The sequence below is a fragment of the Silene latifolia genome, chromosome Y (genome assembly GCF_048544455.1).
Source record: "Silene latifolia isolate original U9 population chromosome Y, ASM4854445v1, whole genome shotgun sequence".
In the NCBI taxonomy this organism is placed as follows: domain Eukaryota; kingdom Viridiplantae; phylum Streptophyta; class Magnoliopsida; order Caryophyllales; family Caryophyllaceae; genus Silene; species Silene latifolia.
This window is the reverse complement of record NC_133538.1, coordinates 65,718,845-65,734,111: the sequence shown is the minus strand read 5'-3', so window position 1 is coordinate 65,734,111 and position 15,267 is coordinate 65,718,845. Positions and strand designations below refer to the sequence as shown.

Below are 15,267 nucleotides of genomic sequence, written 5' to 3'. Positions count from 1 at the left end.
TGGCACGAAAATTAAGGAATAAAGTTAAAATAATGAAAAATATTGTATAAGGGTAAGAATATAGGAGTTAAATAATGAAAAGTATTGAGTGTGATGGTTTAGGGGTAGTTGGGGTGGTAAATAAAGAAAAGAGCCAAGGGTAGGAAAGTCAAAAAACATGTCCAAATATGGCAAATGGGACAGTTCTGTGAATAGACGGAAATGGCAAATAGGACAGTTACTCTGAATAGGAGGCAGTATAAAATATCCTTCGACGGTCTAATAGCTAGGTTGCACGAAAACGGACACGGACACGACACGGACACGGGATACGGCAGTTCAAAATTTTTAGGACACGGACACGGCTAAAAAAAAAATCAATATACATATTAAAATAAAGAAAATTTGAATCACATTGTAACCAACATCTAAACTTTTTGTCATTTAAAGACGACAAAGTCGTAAAATGACAAAATAAATATTAATATCTTACCCGTAAAAATGCCAATATGTCTACGATCACTTACACGAGTACCTTAATTATTTTGTACAAAAAACATCAAACCAAGAAATAAAGCCATTAAGCCATTTAGAACCATTAGTTCAGTAAATAATCAGGCCTTATCAAGAAACCAAGAATTATACCCTTTATTTTCTACAAAATATAAAACCAAGAAACAATCAGTCTTACTAAGCAACAAGCCAACAACGCACCATTATTTTCTATGTAATCATGTTAAACGATTGAATTAATGGATAGTAAAGGATCGAATTGATGTAATTTGCTCAAACCCTAAATTCAATTTGGGGAAAATTGCAAAACAAACTTGGTGAGAGGTTGAGAGCTGAGAGGGAGACGTCAACGACGGGGTGGAGGTCGGAGGCCGGAGTTCGTCAGTGTCAGAGGTTGTCGGAGTAGTCAAAGGCGACGAAGGTAACTGGCGATGAAGGTAACTGTGCTACTGTGATACTACAATTGAACAAATAATAGAATATCGTGATTGCGAATTTGAAAAGGTATGAATATTGATATTAGCCGTGTCCACATATGACACGGGCCGTGTCCGAGGTGTCTTGGCCGTGTCCAAGACGTATTGGAATTAAATAAAACCAAGGACACGGTTCAAGGCGTGTCGGACACGTTTTGAGGCGTGTCCCTCGCGTGTCCGTGTCGGACACGGTGTCCGACACGCGAAGGCAAAAAAACAGGCGTGTCCGTGCAACCTAGTCTAATAGTATACACATTTTATTATTATTTACATAATTACAAAATTATTTTTTAATAAATTGTGACACACCACCTAATAAGTATAATATTGAGTAGTGAATAGAGAGTAATAAATGATAATAGCTTAACCTCACCTCAGATCTTATCATCTACTGATATCCTTATCTTCTCCTCCTTTCATCAACCTCCCGTATTTCTCTTTTTATAAAAAACAAATAAAATTGATCAAACAATAGAAAATAGACTGCTGGTTGGAGATTAGATCGTCCTCTACAACTTAATGGTTGTAATTGTTGTTCGTTGTATCGTTTGTCAACAATCGAAATGAGGTTTGAATTTTGACTAATCAATTCATTTTTTATTTTTTTTTGTAATCAGTAGATCCGTAATTAAAATGTGTATAATTGTTGTTTTAGTATTCAATTGTTATGGTTAGACAAAACAAAATAGTTAATTGGTTCATCTGATGCTGCATGTATCTTCAAATAGCTTGAATTCAGTTGTCTTTATGAAGCTAAATTTTTTTTATACACTTTAATTCCAGGGCTGTAACAAATAAGGAATAAAATAAGTAAATGGCTTTATTGGTAAAAAATAAAATAAAAATTGAATATGATCCATGTAGATGCTGCTTTACAGTCTTCATGTCGGCATGTCAATGATCACCTGCATATTAAATATAGACATTACTGTCATTGTATGTATTACATTTCAATTGACAAAGGAAAACAATTGAAATGGACATTTACCTTCGGAATGTTGTTGAAGACTTCCTTGTATACAATGTTTCTTGTGTAGCCGTGAAAGTTCTCGTCGTCTTCATGTATTAAGAATTTCAGTCCTTCAGGGGATGTCACTCGTGACGCAGCTACATATAATTGACCATGGCTGAAAACGGGTTTGGGAAGGTATACACCAACATGTTTGAGTGACTGTCCTTGACTTTTATTAATTGTCATAGCATAGCACAACCTCAAGGGATATTGTCTTCTTTTAAGGACAAAGGGAAATTTTGAATCAGTGGATGTTAGGACAATTCTAGGAATTATCACAGATGCTCCAACTTTGTTCCCCATAATTATCCTTGCCTGGATGATGTGTTTTCCTATGTGAGTGATAGTAAGTCTCGTACCATTGCACAATCCCATAGAAGGATTAATATTTCTTAGAAGGATGACCGGTACTTCTATTTTTAGTTGTAACTCATGATTAGGCAGGCCGGATAGCGTCAATGTGTTAAGGAATTCAGTTGGGTATGTGAGTTGTTGATCGGAATAATATGTTGATGCTGGGCATACCTCATCGCAACTTTTGAATACCGTCATTGGCCGTTTTACATGCTGAAAAATGTAGTCGTTTATTTTACTTGCCGTTTCATTCAATGGGGGTGAGAATCGCTCTTTCTTGAAGATATTCTTCGTCAAAGCAGTTAGCTTCAAAATTTGTGTACGTACTTTTAAAAATTTGCTCAATTGGATTTGAAGTACGTTCAATCAAATGCTTATCTGGGATTTTGATCCATGTCGGCTCTTCCTCATTGTTTCTTCTAATAGCGGGTATTTTACCATCTCCTAGATCGAGTAACCACTTGTTAAATTTTTCTTTGCCTGTGTCAATTTGTCCATCCTCTGTTTGACTCCTAACACGCATGCTAGTTGTCAACATGAACACTTGACAACTATCCCAAATGTAAGACCTATTGATAGAAGCTCGAACAACATCCTGCCTTGTTCCCTTCTGAATGACTGGAAGTACTTGTCTAAAGTCTCCACCGAGTAGAATGTTTTTTCCACCAAAAGGCTTTAGTGCTGCTTTTTTGTCTTTAAAACCAACAATGTCCTTAAATGTCATGCCTACGGCTTCAAAAGCATATTTATGATCCATTGGAGCTTCATCCCATATTATGAGTGAAGTTTGGCGAAGGAGCTCTGCAACTTGAGTTTGTTGACGAATGCCGCATGTAGAACCATCAAATATGTCAATAGGGATGTCAAATCTACTATGAGCGGTTCGTCCTCCAGGAAGTAAAAGTGACGCAATACCTGTGGAGTTGATAAAATTGCATCATGAGAAGAATAAGAAAAATAAACAACAGACATTTATTTATATGTAAATGTGTATATTGTAAAATGCTCGTTCAATTACCTGATGAAGCGACAGTGAGGACGATCTTTCTTTCAGACCTTAGACGTGCAATAATTGTTTTGTAAAGGAATGTTTTTCCTGTACCTCCGTGTCCATACACAAAGAAAACTCCCCCCGTGTTTGAATTTACAGCATTTATAACCTTGTCGTACACGTGTAATTGTTGGGGATTAAGAAGGGGCTTCCACTCATCATGTTGTTTACGAAGCATGCCGACATCATAGCTTAGTTGCTCCCTTATTGGTCTATTTTCAAGGTGCTGAATCTCTTGAACATCTGGTTGTGGGAGTGGATGCATATCTGAGATTGTCTTCACATAACGATTCATCTTTTCCAACTCGAGGAGACAATATGTGTGGATTTGTTTTTCTGATAGTTCCAGTTGAGGGTGCCTTAACAATTTTCTTCTTCTAATCAATATGTCATCACTTAAGATAAAAGCATTTGTGTTCCAGAAATGTAGAGGATCAGCTACTTCACAAAATAACAACATTGTCACAAATAACTCCCTCAGTTGGTTAGGAGTTTCCCATTGGTTAGCCTCTCGCATAGCTTCATTCCATTCTTTGTCATCGCTTAGGAGGCCAAGAGCATAGCAAGCATCTTTGAATGTGGGGTGTATAAAGCCGTTAATAGTCCTTATATCTTCATAGATTGTGGGTCCTTTAGCTGAATTAAGTAATAACCTAAGGTAGTACCTCTCACCAGCTGTAGGATGTACATATACAATCCGTCCGATGCATTTACCCTGTTTCCTTGGAGTCCATGTTTTTTTTATCTGTCCATACATACCTGGTCGGGAACTCTGCACATGTTAATGAATTTGGTGTAGCTGAGTTCTTGTTAAATTCTAGCCACTTGGTAAACATGGTGTCATGGTTTTTGTCATTGACATCAACTAACCGAGCACCGTCAGATAATGTGACCATTTGTTCACCAGGTAGATGGACGTGCAATCTCACAACTGCTAGACTTCTTTGATGTACCTCAAACGCAAATATTCTCCATGCCGCCTCAGGTGAAGAAAGATAGCGACAGTCAAGGTAAGTTTTAATTTCATCTTCCTCGTCTCCATCGCCTTGTTCCACTCTTTTTAAAATCATTGTGGTCCTGTCAAGCCCTTTTGTGATGTACTTGAAAAGGTATTTAATTGCTTTAGATTTGTTACACCACTCAACATTGATATGTGCATTGAACATAATTAGTAGATTCCTGTTATGTGGCACAATATAGCCGTTGTCAAGTAATTTATCTCCTTTGCGGACAGACCTGAAAACATAAAAATTAGTCTACGTTAAAAAGTAAAAAAAATCTGGTCAACAAATTTATTAAAGAATCAAAGGTTGAGACATTATAATAGCGAATCATACAGACCTGGTTGTATTACGTCTTCTGTAAATTGCATATCCAGTGTCATCAATAATTGTTTCTGGCTGCAACTTTTTTGGGAAATTTTTGCTGCACCCATCTTTTGTCATGCATGGTGCAGTTGCATTCATTTCACCACACGGTCCATGAACCATGAATTGTGATACAATATCATACGCAACAGGATCTGTTTCCTTGTCTGGTATTTCTGCTGATATTATTGTGTCTATGAATTCTGGGGTGCCATGCTTTTCATCTGGTTCCAACCAAAGAAGTATATGGGCATGTGGCAGCCCTCTTTTTTGGAACTCAATGGTATAAACATCTGTAAAAAAAGTGTGTTAAGTAATTAGGATTCGGCCTAAAATAAACATAATACTTTAGAGTAGATATGTTCTATGTTAAAGTTTAGAGACATACGTGCACAAACTCGGCCAAAAAATTCCTCATGAGTCAAAACCTTCATCATCTGCTCAAGTTTCAACTTGAAAACTCTACTAACAATATCAGGCCTATCTTCAGCTTTCTGACCTTCTATAAATTCAAGCATGTAATTTATTTCTGGCCATTTAGGGTTAGCAGTAAAGGTTATGAATAACGATGGGTTTTCATACCATCTACAAATTGCCATTGCATCCTGGTAATTTTGCATCATGTATCTTGGCCCACCTGTAAAAGAAGGTGGCATAACAATTCTTCTTCCGATTGAAGCACCAATGTTCTCTCCTTTAGTAAGAGCATCACATACATTTCTTAAGACATCAGTTCTTAGAGATGATTGATTATATCTAATGTATCTTAGTCGATCTTCTTCAACTGATGTATAAACATCAACAATGAATTGCTGAAATAGTTTTCCACATTCTAGATGAGTAGTGCCTTAATTAACCATTTGTTGAAGAATGTATGCATAATATTCTCTTAGAGTTACAAACTTCCTCTTTGTTTTCTTCCTTGCCACTTCTTTATATGGGATGGCGTCATGGTAACCATCTTCACCAAAAGGAAACATTAGTGGATATTGCATAGCCATATAAGAAGGATGCTTCTCATTTATTCTTTGTGTCCCATCGCTTTTATGTTCAACAATGATATCTCTTCCACTATTCTGTCCAAAATCTCCAACAATGAGACCTGCAACTTCAGATGCAGAAGGAGCATTATATTGTTTACCATTCTCTTTTCTTGTAGAAATTAACCTGATACGTAGCTCTTCATGTGGTATTGAGTTGATTCTATCCCTTGCCATTCTAAAAACTTGGCAAAGCCAACTACTTTGGTCAAGCATGCTTAGTAACCCACGGACAATAGAAGAATCCAACGTTGTCATGTCATTACCATCAGAGATACATGTCATTCTTTGTCGCACTTCCTCATCTGCACTATCATACATATATAATTGGAGAAACTTTCACTTTTCGGGCGTTCTCGGCAAGAGGGGTCCTATACTATGGTAATTCTGTCCACTAATCCTGAATACGTAAGGTCCTGGCGATTTGTTGATCTCATAGTCTATATGAGCCCCCATAGAAGTAAAAGAAAAGATTGCATTGTACTTTCTTATGTTGTCCCTAAAATTTCTTGATCTACTACCCCCGCAATAGCTCAAAAGTTCCTTCAAGTAAGGTGGCGCCTCCTTGAACAATGGTAGGCTTACTTTCCCCTCGACACAACATAATGAGAATGATGGATTCGTAGATTTTGTCGCCTTTTTCAACCTTTCCTCATACCAAAGAATAGCTTTGCATTCCTTGCGCTCATAAAGAGGTTTCCCCAGATCACGATATTTTACACCTGTGAGATGATTTTTAGCATAAATGAAATAACTACTTAATGTTAATACATATACTTAAAATGGTTTTAGAAATAAAATAAAACATCTACTTGTATTTGGAAGGTTCCGTCCTGAGTTTGATGGTCCTGCAGTTGATGGCCCTGAGAGATTGCGTTAGAGTAGGAGCGTTGACACCCAACTCAGACGTTAGATTTTAAATATTATAACATTGTAGTTTTTAAGTTGAACATAAGTACTTGAACTTGAAATTTGTTTAATTATGCACGAAAGGTCTATGTGTTGTGGTGAAATTAATTATCTTGTGCTTCGTGATCTTTAATAACAATTGCAGTGTTTACCAACTTATAAGAGATTTGTGTAATTTGCGAAGTTGACCCTGTGTACTTATAGGAGCTTCATATCGGGCTATATTTTCTATCGGGCATTAGAGGTAATTATATTAAAATATTCGTAATGTCAATAAAGAAGAAGTTTATTCTAAAAATCAGGGAGAAGTTAAGAATATATTGTATAGAGAAATATACATTGATGAAAGAAAAATTACACGATAAGTTTAATTAGAAAATCAGGGATGCTAAATTGTTTTACTCTGACATATTTTATTGCTCACACATTTTGCAGGAAGCAATGCAGGAAGACAACATAATTGATATGAATAAAAATACTTTCTGCTCGATATGGTGTTGGTTTGCACATAGGTTAAAGTCATTTTACTTTGTACAGGTATGAGATTCATTTTCATAAACGTATTTGATAATAAAAAATCAGTATACATTTGTCGTCATCATATTGAAGACGCATATAAATCCTATTAATAATACGACACTTTAAAGACGGGTTTAAGTACGACATGTTAACAGTTATATGGTTAAGTTTTGAGAAAATAAAACGTAGTTAGAGTAGCAGTTTAAAACTTAACTCACTTGCAACCGGATTTTTTTATATACAATGTAGTTACTAACATGATACCAAAGAGATAACTTACCTGCCAAGTCTTGAACATTTATTTTTCGTTTTATTTGCGGTCTTCTCGGTTCACACATCCTGTTTGAAGAAATTTCACGTCTTCGTTTTCGATTTTCTTTGCAAACTAACTCACTTTCCATGTTTTTATTCTTTTTTTAAAAGAAAATGTTTGAAGTCAGAGTATAACAGTGATGAAGAAAATTACAGTTTTTAATCTGGAATAGGATTACATTCGATATTTACACATGATGTGTTCATATATATGAAAGTATTTTAGTCAATACATTGAATAAAATCAGTACTTTAGTCAGTACATTCTCCATTAATTTAGGAAATAATTAATGATAAGTCAATAAATAAATCAGTCTATGTCGGTTTATGTGTAGTGAAAATTAATTTTTGTCTTATGTTATGTTTGACTAACAATTTGTATTCTAATATTTAACGAACTTAGTATCTGTCTCGACAATCACGCCCGAATTTTTTTCATTTGTTTCTTGTTCACAAATCCTCAGAAATTTCATCTCGCTTGTTTTTATTTTATTTTATTTCCAAAGTAATTCACTTACATTTTTTTTTTAAAAAGAAAGCGTGAAAAAAGAGTAGAACCGTGAAGAAAAGGACATTTTGTAATATTATCACTGACTTATGTGATGGAATATGATTATTTTCGATATTTATTTGCTATTTTAGTTAATACATTGATTAAATAACTCGACAATTAGATAGTCTACGTGGTTCACTGTGTAACAAAAACTTAATTTTGTGCGCTATGTTAATATGTAACCAATTTAAGCAGCTGCTGATAAATAAAGAAAAAGAAATAAATCATAATATAAAAAATTGGTAGTGAGAACTTTTGGTTCTTAATAACAAATCAAAACAACAATCTTAAAATGACGTGCGTTTTTTAAATAAACTATTCCTCTTTGTGAAGCATCTATTATTATTATTGTAATCAAGGCGTTGTAGACGACATGCACTTTTGTCGGTCTGCATTCTTTCGTTTATGTAACATGTAGTTTGTATATGTTACATAATCTTCATAATTCTGCATCATCGCCCTTGGTCCACCTGTAAAGGATGGTGGTAGGACAATTGTCCCATGACTGGCCTCAGCATATCTACATTTAAAACAATAAAATGTTAGTGAGGGCAGTATCATGATTTAAAATATCGGCAAATAATGGAGTTTTTACATATTCTTCGACATTTGTGAATGATATTTTTCTTTTAATATGTAATGACAACAATGTATGATTTTTGAAAAGCACTATAAATCCTTTATATAATAGTAAGCCATTATTGAGGTTCGTTGAATTATCTGATTTAAATAGTCTATCATTTTAAATGAGGTTAACTTAAAGAATTTCATTCATTCAAATCATATACCATGAATGTGTTCAAAAAAAATATACAATGAATTGGTTGAAAATAACTTCATCCATTATTACTCCTATACCATGAATCTGTATAAATAAAAAAAATTAAGTCAACGAATGTGGTGAAAACAATGTACAGGTATTTGACGAAATTAGATAACATTCGGGCCTGTGAGAAAAGCACTATAAATCCTTTATATAATAGTAAGCCATTATTGAGGTTCGTTGAATTATCTGATTTAAATAGTCTATCATTTTAAATGAGGTTAACTTAAAGAATTTCATTCATTCAAATCATATACCATGAATGTGTTCAAAAAAAATATACAATGAATTGGTTGAAAATAACTTCATCCATTATTACTCCTATACCATGAATCTGTATAAATAAAAAAAAAATTAAGTCAACGAATGTGGTGAAAACAATGTATAGGTATTTGACGAAATTAGATAACATTTGGGCCTGTGAGATTACTATTCTCCATATTTTGCTTTTATATCGTTGCTTTTTTTCAGTCGCATTCACTTATACGTCAAATAATAATAACTTATATTGCTTGTTACAACAACTTAATAACTAATACGTTTTAGCTTGAACAACACAGGGTATGAGATAAAATATTACTTCTTCTGATTCTTAAAAAACTAATAAGCGATTACGACTGGAACTTTTAAGTATTTCGATTATGATAGATGTAACAACTGCAATGATTAACTACTTATACAATACTTATACGATAAGTATCTATTGTGCAGATTTTCATGGAATTAGTAGCCGTCAATGCATGTATACTTTTGTATGGGCTTTGTATGTCGCGGTGTAATTAGTTGAGGTAAACACACTATCGTAATTAATGTCCGTAAACGTGAAACTACATATGTTTTTTTTCATATTGAGATTGTACTTCATGAGAGTATGAGTTAGTCAAAGAGAGACTGTTGATTGGTCATCATGAATAAGAAGATGGCGACAATTATATTAAGTATATTTCTAATAATTTTTTTGTCGGAGCTGCTATGAACTAAGCACATAGCAGAATTATATGAGTTAAAAAAATATAACATAATCGATTTAATTTAAATTCCAAAACAATACTAATTTCCAATATTTTTTGTGTCAGAGCTGCTATGAACTCAACACTTAACAGGAAAATTTAAAATAAAAAAACATAACATAATCGATAATTTTCCTTCTAAATAAAACTTCCATAATTTGAAAATGAGAAATCCTAAATATTAATCCTTATTAAAAGCTCGAGAAAAACGACAGACGACAGACTACACTGAAAATAAAATTGTTTTCAATCTTTAGGCTTCTTCCCTTGGTTTCTTTCCTTTCTCTAACGCTTCATCATCTTCATTGGCCCTGCCATTTGCTTTTCTCTTTGGGGCACTTGACTCGGGTTTGCCAACTTCAAATACATCTCCATTATTACACGTTGCCACCGATACGGTTGAATCCATGCATATAAAAAGGAAAAATTCCATTAGGTATGAACAATTTTCGTTTTTTTAAATTACAAACGGTAACACATAAAGATAATAACAACCCACCAAATCTTTCTCCAGGAATGCTTTGTCAATAATCTTGGTAGCAGTAAAACTTTGGTTTCGAACCGTCTTATTGAAATTTGTTATCTTGATTTGAAAAACATAGGTTTGACCCTTAAGATCTTGGATGAGTTGTGGCACTTCGCCTTCCTCATCTATCTGTTTACATTTGTTAACATTTAATTGTAAATGACAATTAATGTGCTAATTGGAATAATGTTAATAACACATAATGAAAAGCTCTTAGTACCTCATCCTTTGCTTCCTCCATATCATGTAATTGTTGGGCTGTCATCCCAATTATTTTTTGAGCCTCATCATCAAAAACTATGAATTTTGTTGACCCTGTTTCGTCTTCCACTTCCGCTTCTAAACGATACCTGCAAAAATAATCAACTTGCGTAAGTATTTTTGAATACGTTAAATTAGACATCAAAAGAATAAGAATATATTTATATTTGTACCTCACGACAGCATCATCAATGATGAGCATGCATTTTTGACACCAAAATTTGGTCCCAGCCGCTTTTGCAGATGTTTTGTGTTTTGCACATACAGGGAAGTTCCAACCATTTTTATTTGAAAAACCTTTGATTGTTGCTAGGCAGTAGAAAGTCATGTCTCCTTCAAAATTTGTGTTTGCTAAATTTAGAATCTCCCCAATTGTTTTCTTTTTGGCTGCCACGATACTCAAATCAATACCCTTCTTTGGAATTTCCAAAACCTTGATAGGACCATCAATGTCAAATAAATATGTCAAAAGGATGTCATTTAGTGACGTAGGTCCTTAATGTAAAATTTCTAAATAAAAGTTACATTTATGTTGCAAACCTCAAACACTCTTTGAACTCTTCTACTTCAGGCATTTGGAGGTTCAAGTACACTTTTGAGGCCGGAGTTGTTGATAAATACATTGTGTCTGTATATATTTTAAAAGTTATTTCATATAGATTGCTGAAAGTTTTTTACAAAAAAAGTACAGAAGGTTGGAAAAAAAAATAGTTACTCTGATATTCTTTCACCAAAGTTGATGTGAAAACTCCAACCCGATTGCCAAGTCCTTTAAGTGAAGCTTCCTTTTTATATTCTTCTACCGCTTTTCCCCAAAGAGTGATCTTGATTGTTTTCTTCCTATACAATATAGTGATTCTTGGTTAGGGGATATGACAGAAACAGTAATAAAAACATACATAGCCGTTGATGATTTTTTTGGTAAAATTACCTTAGGTTTTTCAACTCAATGTCAAGAGTTACTATTTCTCTGCCCTTAAAGTTCTTGTTGTCAATTTGACCCTCTCCAATGATTTCACCGATAACATCTACAAAGATGGTTGTGTAAGAGAGAAAGTAAATAACACATAGAGAAGAAGTTATGTTTAAAATAGACATCTTGCTTTATTATAAATTACTAACCTGATAGAATATAGATTTTACCAATCCTTTCCGGTAGCTTCTCAAACTCTATTAGATCAAATCTATGCTGCGGTATCTTGTGCAAATCAAATGTGACCTCCTTTACCACGGTGTTGGAATAAAACTGGATCATTATCTTGTTGTCAGATACGACGCGATAAGTGCTCTTATTTTCAAGTACGGCAAAGTTCTTAATCATATAAACACCTCCTTCGGTGAATAGTCCGCGAAAAGAATGCGCTATGTTGGATTTGATGACGGCATGAATATAGTTTTTCTGTCATAAAAATAACAATAAAAGTCATATATAGTAGAAATCTGTAAGATTAATGAGTAATTTTAATAAAAATATTAACATGGAAACTTACATTCTCATCAATAAGGACCATTTCAATGCTTATTAATTCATCCTTATTATTTGCATTCACAACCGTCCACAACCTTGAAACCCGAGCTTTGATTTTCCAATCATCTTTGTTGCTATTCAAACTCTCTAGTAAAGAGTAGGTTTCAGTTTGAGAAGCAAGAACCCTTCTGCAAAATAGTTGAATTAGGTTAAATACAGCTTGTTATTGAAATCTTGTAAAATAAAGCTTCTTAGTGAAATCTTGCAAGGTAAGTGGAGAAGTTTATTTTATAAATCTTGTAAAATAATTTGGGGTAATGAAACAGAAATTTTAATCTTCATCAACATAATAACTGGAGAAGTTTATTTTATAAATCATGGAAACTAATTTGGAGTAATGAAACAGAAATTTTAATCTTCATCAACATAATATGCAGGTACTACGCAGGAGTAAGCCGACATAATTGAGTTGAATAACTTTACTTTTTGCTGGACATGCTGATCGACATGGTGATGTTGTGGTGTGCTTGATGTGCAAATAACTCGATAATAATACAAAGAGAAATCAGGAGACTGTGTGGTGGGAAAAAAAAGTTTGGAGACATGTATTTATATGGAAGGAATTCTGTGAAATAATGTTGAATACGTTGAACACATTAAGCAGGAATCATATTTAGATTCCCTATGTCCATTGAAGAGGGACTCTTAGAAGGAAAAACATACGCTGTATATATCAGGGTTTAGATATCCTATATATATTTTTCAGACTTTGTTATGTTTTCATTGGTATTCATGTGTGAACGCATTAAACGATCTTTTAGAATTACGGCCTGATTTTTCCTTTTTTTTTCTTTCCATGACACGTGGCGCATCCACACGCTTCCAACCCAATTTTATATATATATATATATATATATATATGATTTTCAACGCGTTTCCTTATTTCTCTACCCAGGAGAAACAAATCGACACCTCTCCACCACAAACTCACCACAAACACTGAACTTTGCCTACCACCATTACAACCATCGGTCGCCGCTTCCGCGGCCACCTATTCTCGTCGATGACCCTTCTCAAGAACGGATTTTAGTCTATTATAGCAACAGGGTTAGCTTCAATTCATATATTAATCTTTGAAGATTTGTTTAGTATTTTGTATGGGAAAAAATAAGATTATAATAAAAAAAATTGATCTTTAGGGGTGAATTTAATTAAAAATGAGGGTTAAAAATCAATCATTTTAAATTTCGTATTTTCAATTATTTTAGAGTTATAATTTTGTGTTCAGAATTGTTGGTATTGATGCTTGCTTGGGAGTTTTTGTTTTTAATTTGTCAAATTATGTAGTGTATCATAATTATGATGCCGATGTTTAGTAAGTATGGTCTTGAATTAGTTGCTTTATCATCAATCACAGCACTCCATGATTTGCAGGAATTGACTGGCAGGAGTTGTATGTGATTAACTAATAAAATAGATAAATTCAAAGCACCTAATTAGGGTGGTCTTGCTTTACTCTAGTTAATGTTATAACACGAAAAGATCTAAATTCGACTGCTATTATTGAGAGTTAGGTACTTATTCTGCAACAATGAGTAATGGTAGACCGTAATTTAATAGTCTCCAAGTTCAAATCTGTTTGACTTAATCAAAAACATTTGGAGGGTTTGAGGAGCTCTCGGTCGTGATTGATGGTGGGAATTCTGCCTTCTCTTGATTAAGTAGTCCTTAGAGTGAGTTGAATTTAGCATGGATGAAGACACTGTAGGATTAGGCAAGTTACAACATTGTGAGTTATAAATAATTATTCATTCCCAACAGTTTTTCATTTGCAAATTGCAACATTGTGTGGTGTGGGATGACTGGATGAGTCAAACTAGTAGAGTAGGCAATGGGCCGTGCTGGGCCGGCCCACCGTGTCTTCCCCAAAAATTGGCCCGGCCCAGGCACGAATATTGGGCTCCTCGGGTCGTGTCGTGCCAGGCCCACTGATCCAAACCTTCGCCGCGGCCCGCTCAAGGCACGGCCATTTTTATTAGGCCGAATTAGGCTTTCTAGACGGATTGTCTTTGTATGGGCTTTGACCCAAGACGGATTGTATTTATATCCCGATTGAATTAATGAGAAACACAACATACGATTAACCTAAACACTATTCTCAACATGGTATCAGTGAAACCCTATCTTCCCACCAAACTCTTCCCTGTCGTCTGTCACTAACTCATTTCTCCGGCCCTTACTCTGTTTTGTTCTCGACCGCTACAATGACAAAGGATGTGACGAAACCGCTTCCGCTTCTAATACACAAAAAATTGATTCCTTGTCTCCTTTTTCGCTTGTTAATCAGGAAGGTCCGGGTCAAGCGATTACCCATATTAAACTCCGGAGCGATAATTATGAAGAATGGAGTCGCTCCATGCGTCGGTCTCTGAAATCAAGACGCAAATTCGGGTTTTGTGACGGGTCAATCGCTAAGCCGACTGATGACTTTCTGCTTGGTCAATGGGAGGTTGTTCATTGCACTATCGTTCAATGGATCATGAATTCAATCGATCCGTCTATTCGCGATAGTGTGTCGGATACAGAGGACGCTCGTCTTCTCTGGACTGAATTGGAGGATCAGTACGCCGTCATCGATGGCGCCAAAATTCATCATCTTAAAACTCAATTACATGATTGTCGACAAGTCAAAGGTATGTCGGTTACTACATACTATGGTAATTTAAAAACTTTGTGGGACGCCATAGTTGCTCTTGAACCGCCTTTTACATGTTCGACTAGTGGCTGTCCTTGTGGTGTCACCAAAGCCGCTCTCGCTCGACAAGATACGGAACGACTTCACCAGTTTCTTATGGGTTTAGATAAGTCTCTTTATGGAACTATTCGCAATCACCAACTCTCCCTTGATCCCCTCCCGTCCCTCAACCGTGTTTATCACGCGGTGTTGCAAGAGGAGCGCTTGCTTGCGGGTCCTGCTGCTGCACCCGAGGCTCCTGACGTGATGGCCATGGCTGTGCGTGGACCGTCTCCATCAGGGTCTCTTGCAACTCCTGACTGGCGTGCTCTTCGAGATGCCGAGAGACGGGAACGACAC

The 15,267-nt window shown here is 35.1% G+C and overlaps 1 protein-coding gene and 1 long non-coding RNA gene across 3 annotated transcripts; one reads left to right on the top strand and one right to left on the bottom strand.

The window, feature by feature from the left end:
* The first annotated feature begins 487 nt into the window (after positions 1-487).
* On the top strand, positions 488-12,985 carry LOC141634025 (uncharacterized). Of its 2 annotated transcripts, none has more exons than XR_012538760.1 (6): positions 488-929; positions 4,293-4,395; positions 6,847-6,945; positions 7,137-7,238; positions 9,620-9,696; positions 12,611-12,985. It is a non-coding gene; the product is annotated as an uncharacterized LOC141634025 (long non-coding RNA). The 2 variants fall into 2 exon arrangements; XR_012538759.1 differs by lacking the exon at positions 488-929 and adding an exon at positions 961-1,536 and having other exon boundaries at positions 12,611-12,954.
* LOC141634023 (uncharacterized) lies at positions 10,843-12,604 on the bottom strand. Its single transcript, XM_074446351.1, has 4 exons — positions 12,196-12,604; positions 11,828-12,104; positions 11,637-11,733; positions 10,843-11,545 (listed from the first exon to the last, which is right to left on the bottom strand). The coding sequence occupies exons 1-4, from the start codon at positions 12,214-12,216 to the stop codon at positions 11,380-11,382; spliced, it is 561 nt and encodes a 186-aa protein (XP_074302452.1). The 5' UTR covers positions 12,217-12,604; the 3' UTR covers positions 10,843-11,379.
* Positions 12,986-15,267: the final 2,282 nt, after the last annotated feature.

Excerpts from the sequence above, each read along its gene's own strand:
- LOC141634023 (XM_074446351.1), bottom strand. The coding sequence starts at position 12,216 with ATGGTCCTTATTGATGAGAAT. Across the intron at positions 12,105-12,195 it reads TGGTCCTTATTGATGAGAAT|AAAAACTATATTCATGCCGT; the intron begins GTAAGTTTCCAT and ends TTTTTATGACAG. Across the intron at positions 11,734-11,827 it reads TAAAATCTATATTCTATCAG|ATGTTATCGGTGAAATCATT; the intron begins GTTAGTAATTTA and ends CCATCTTTGTAG.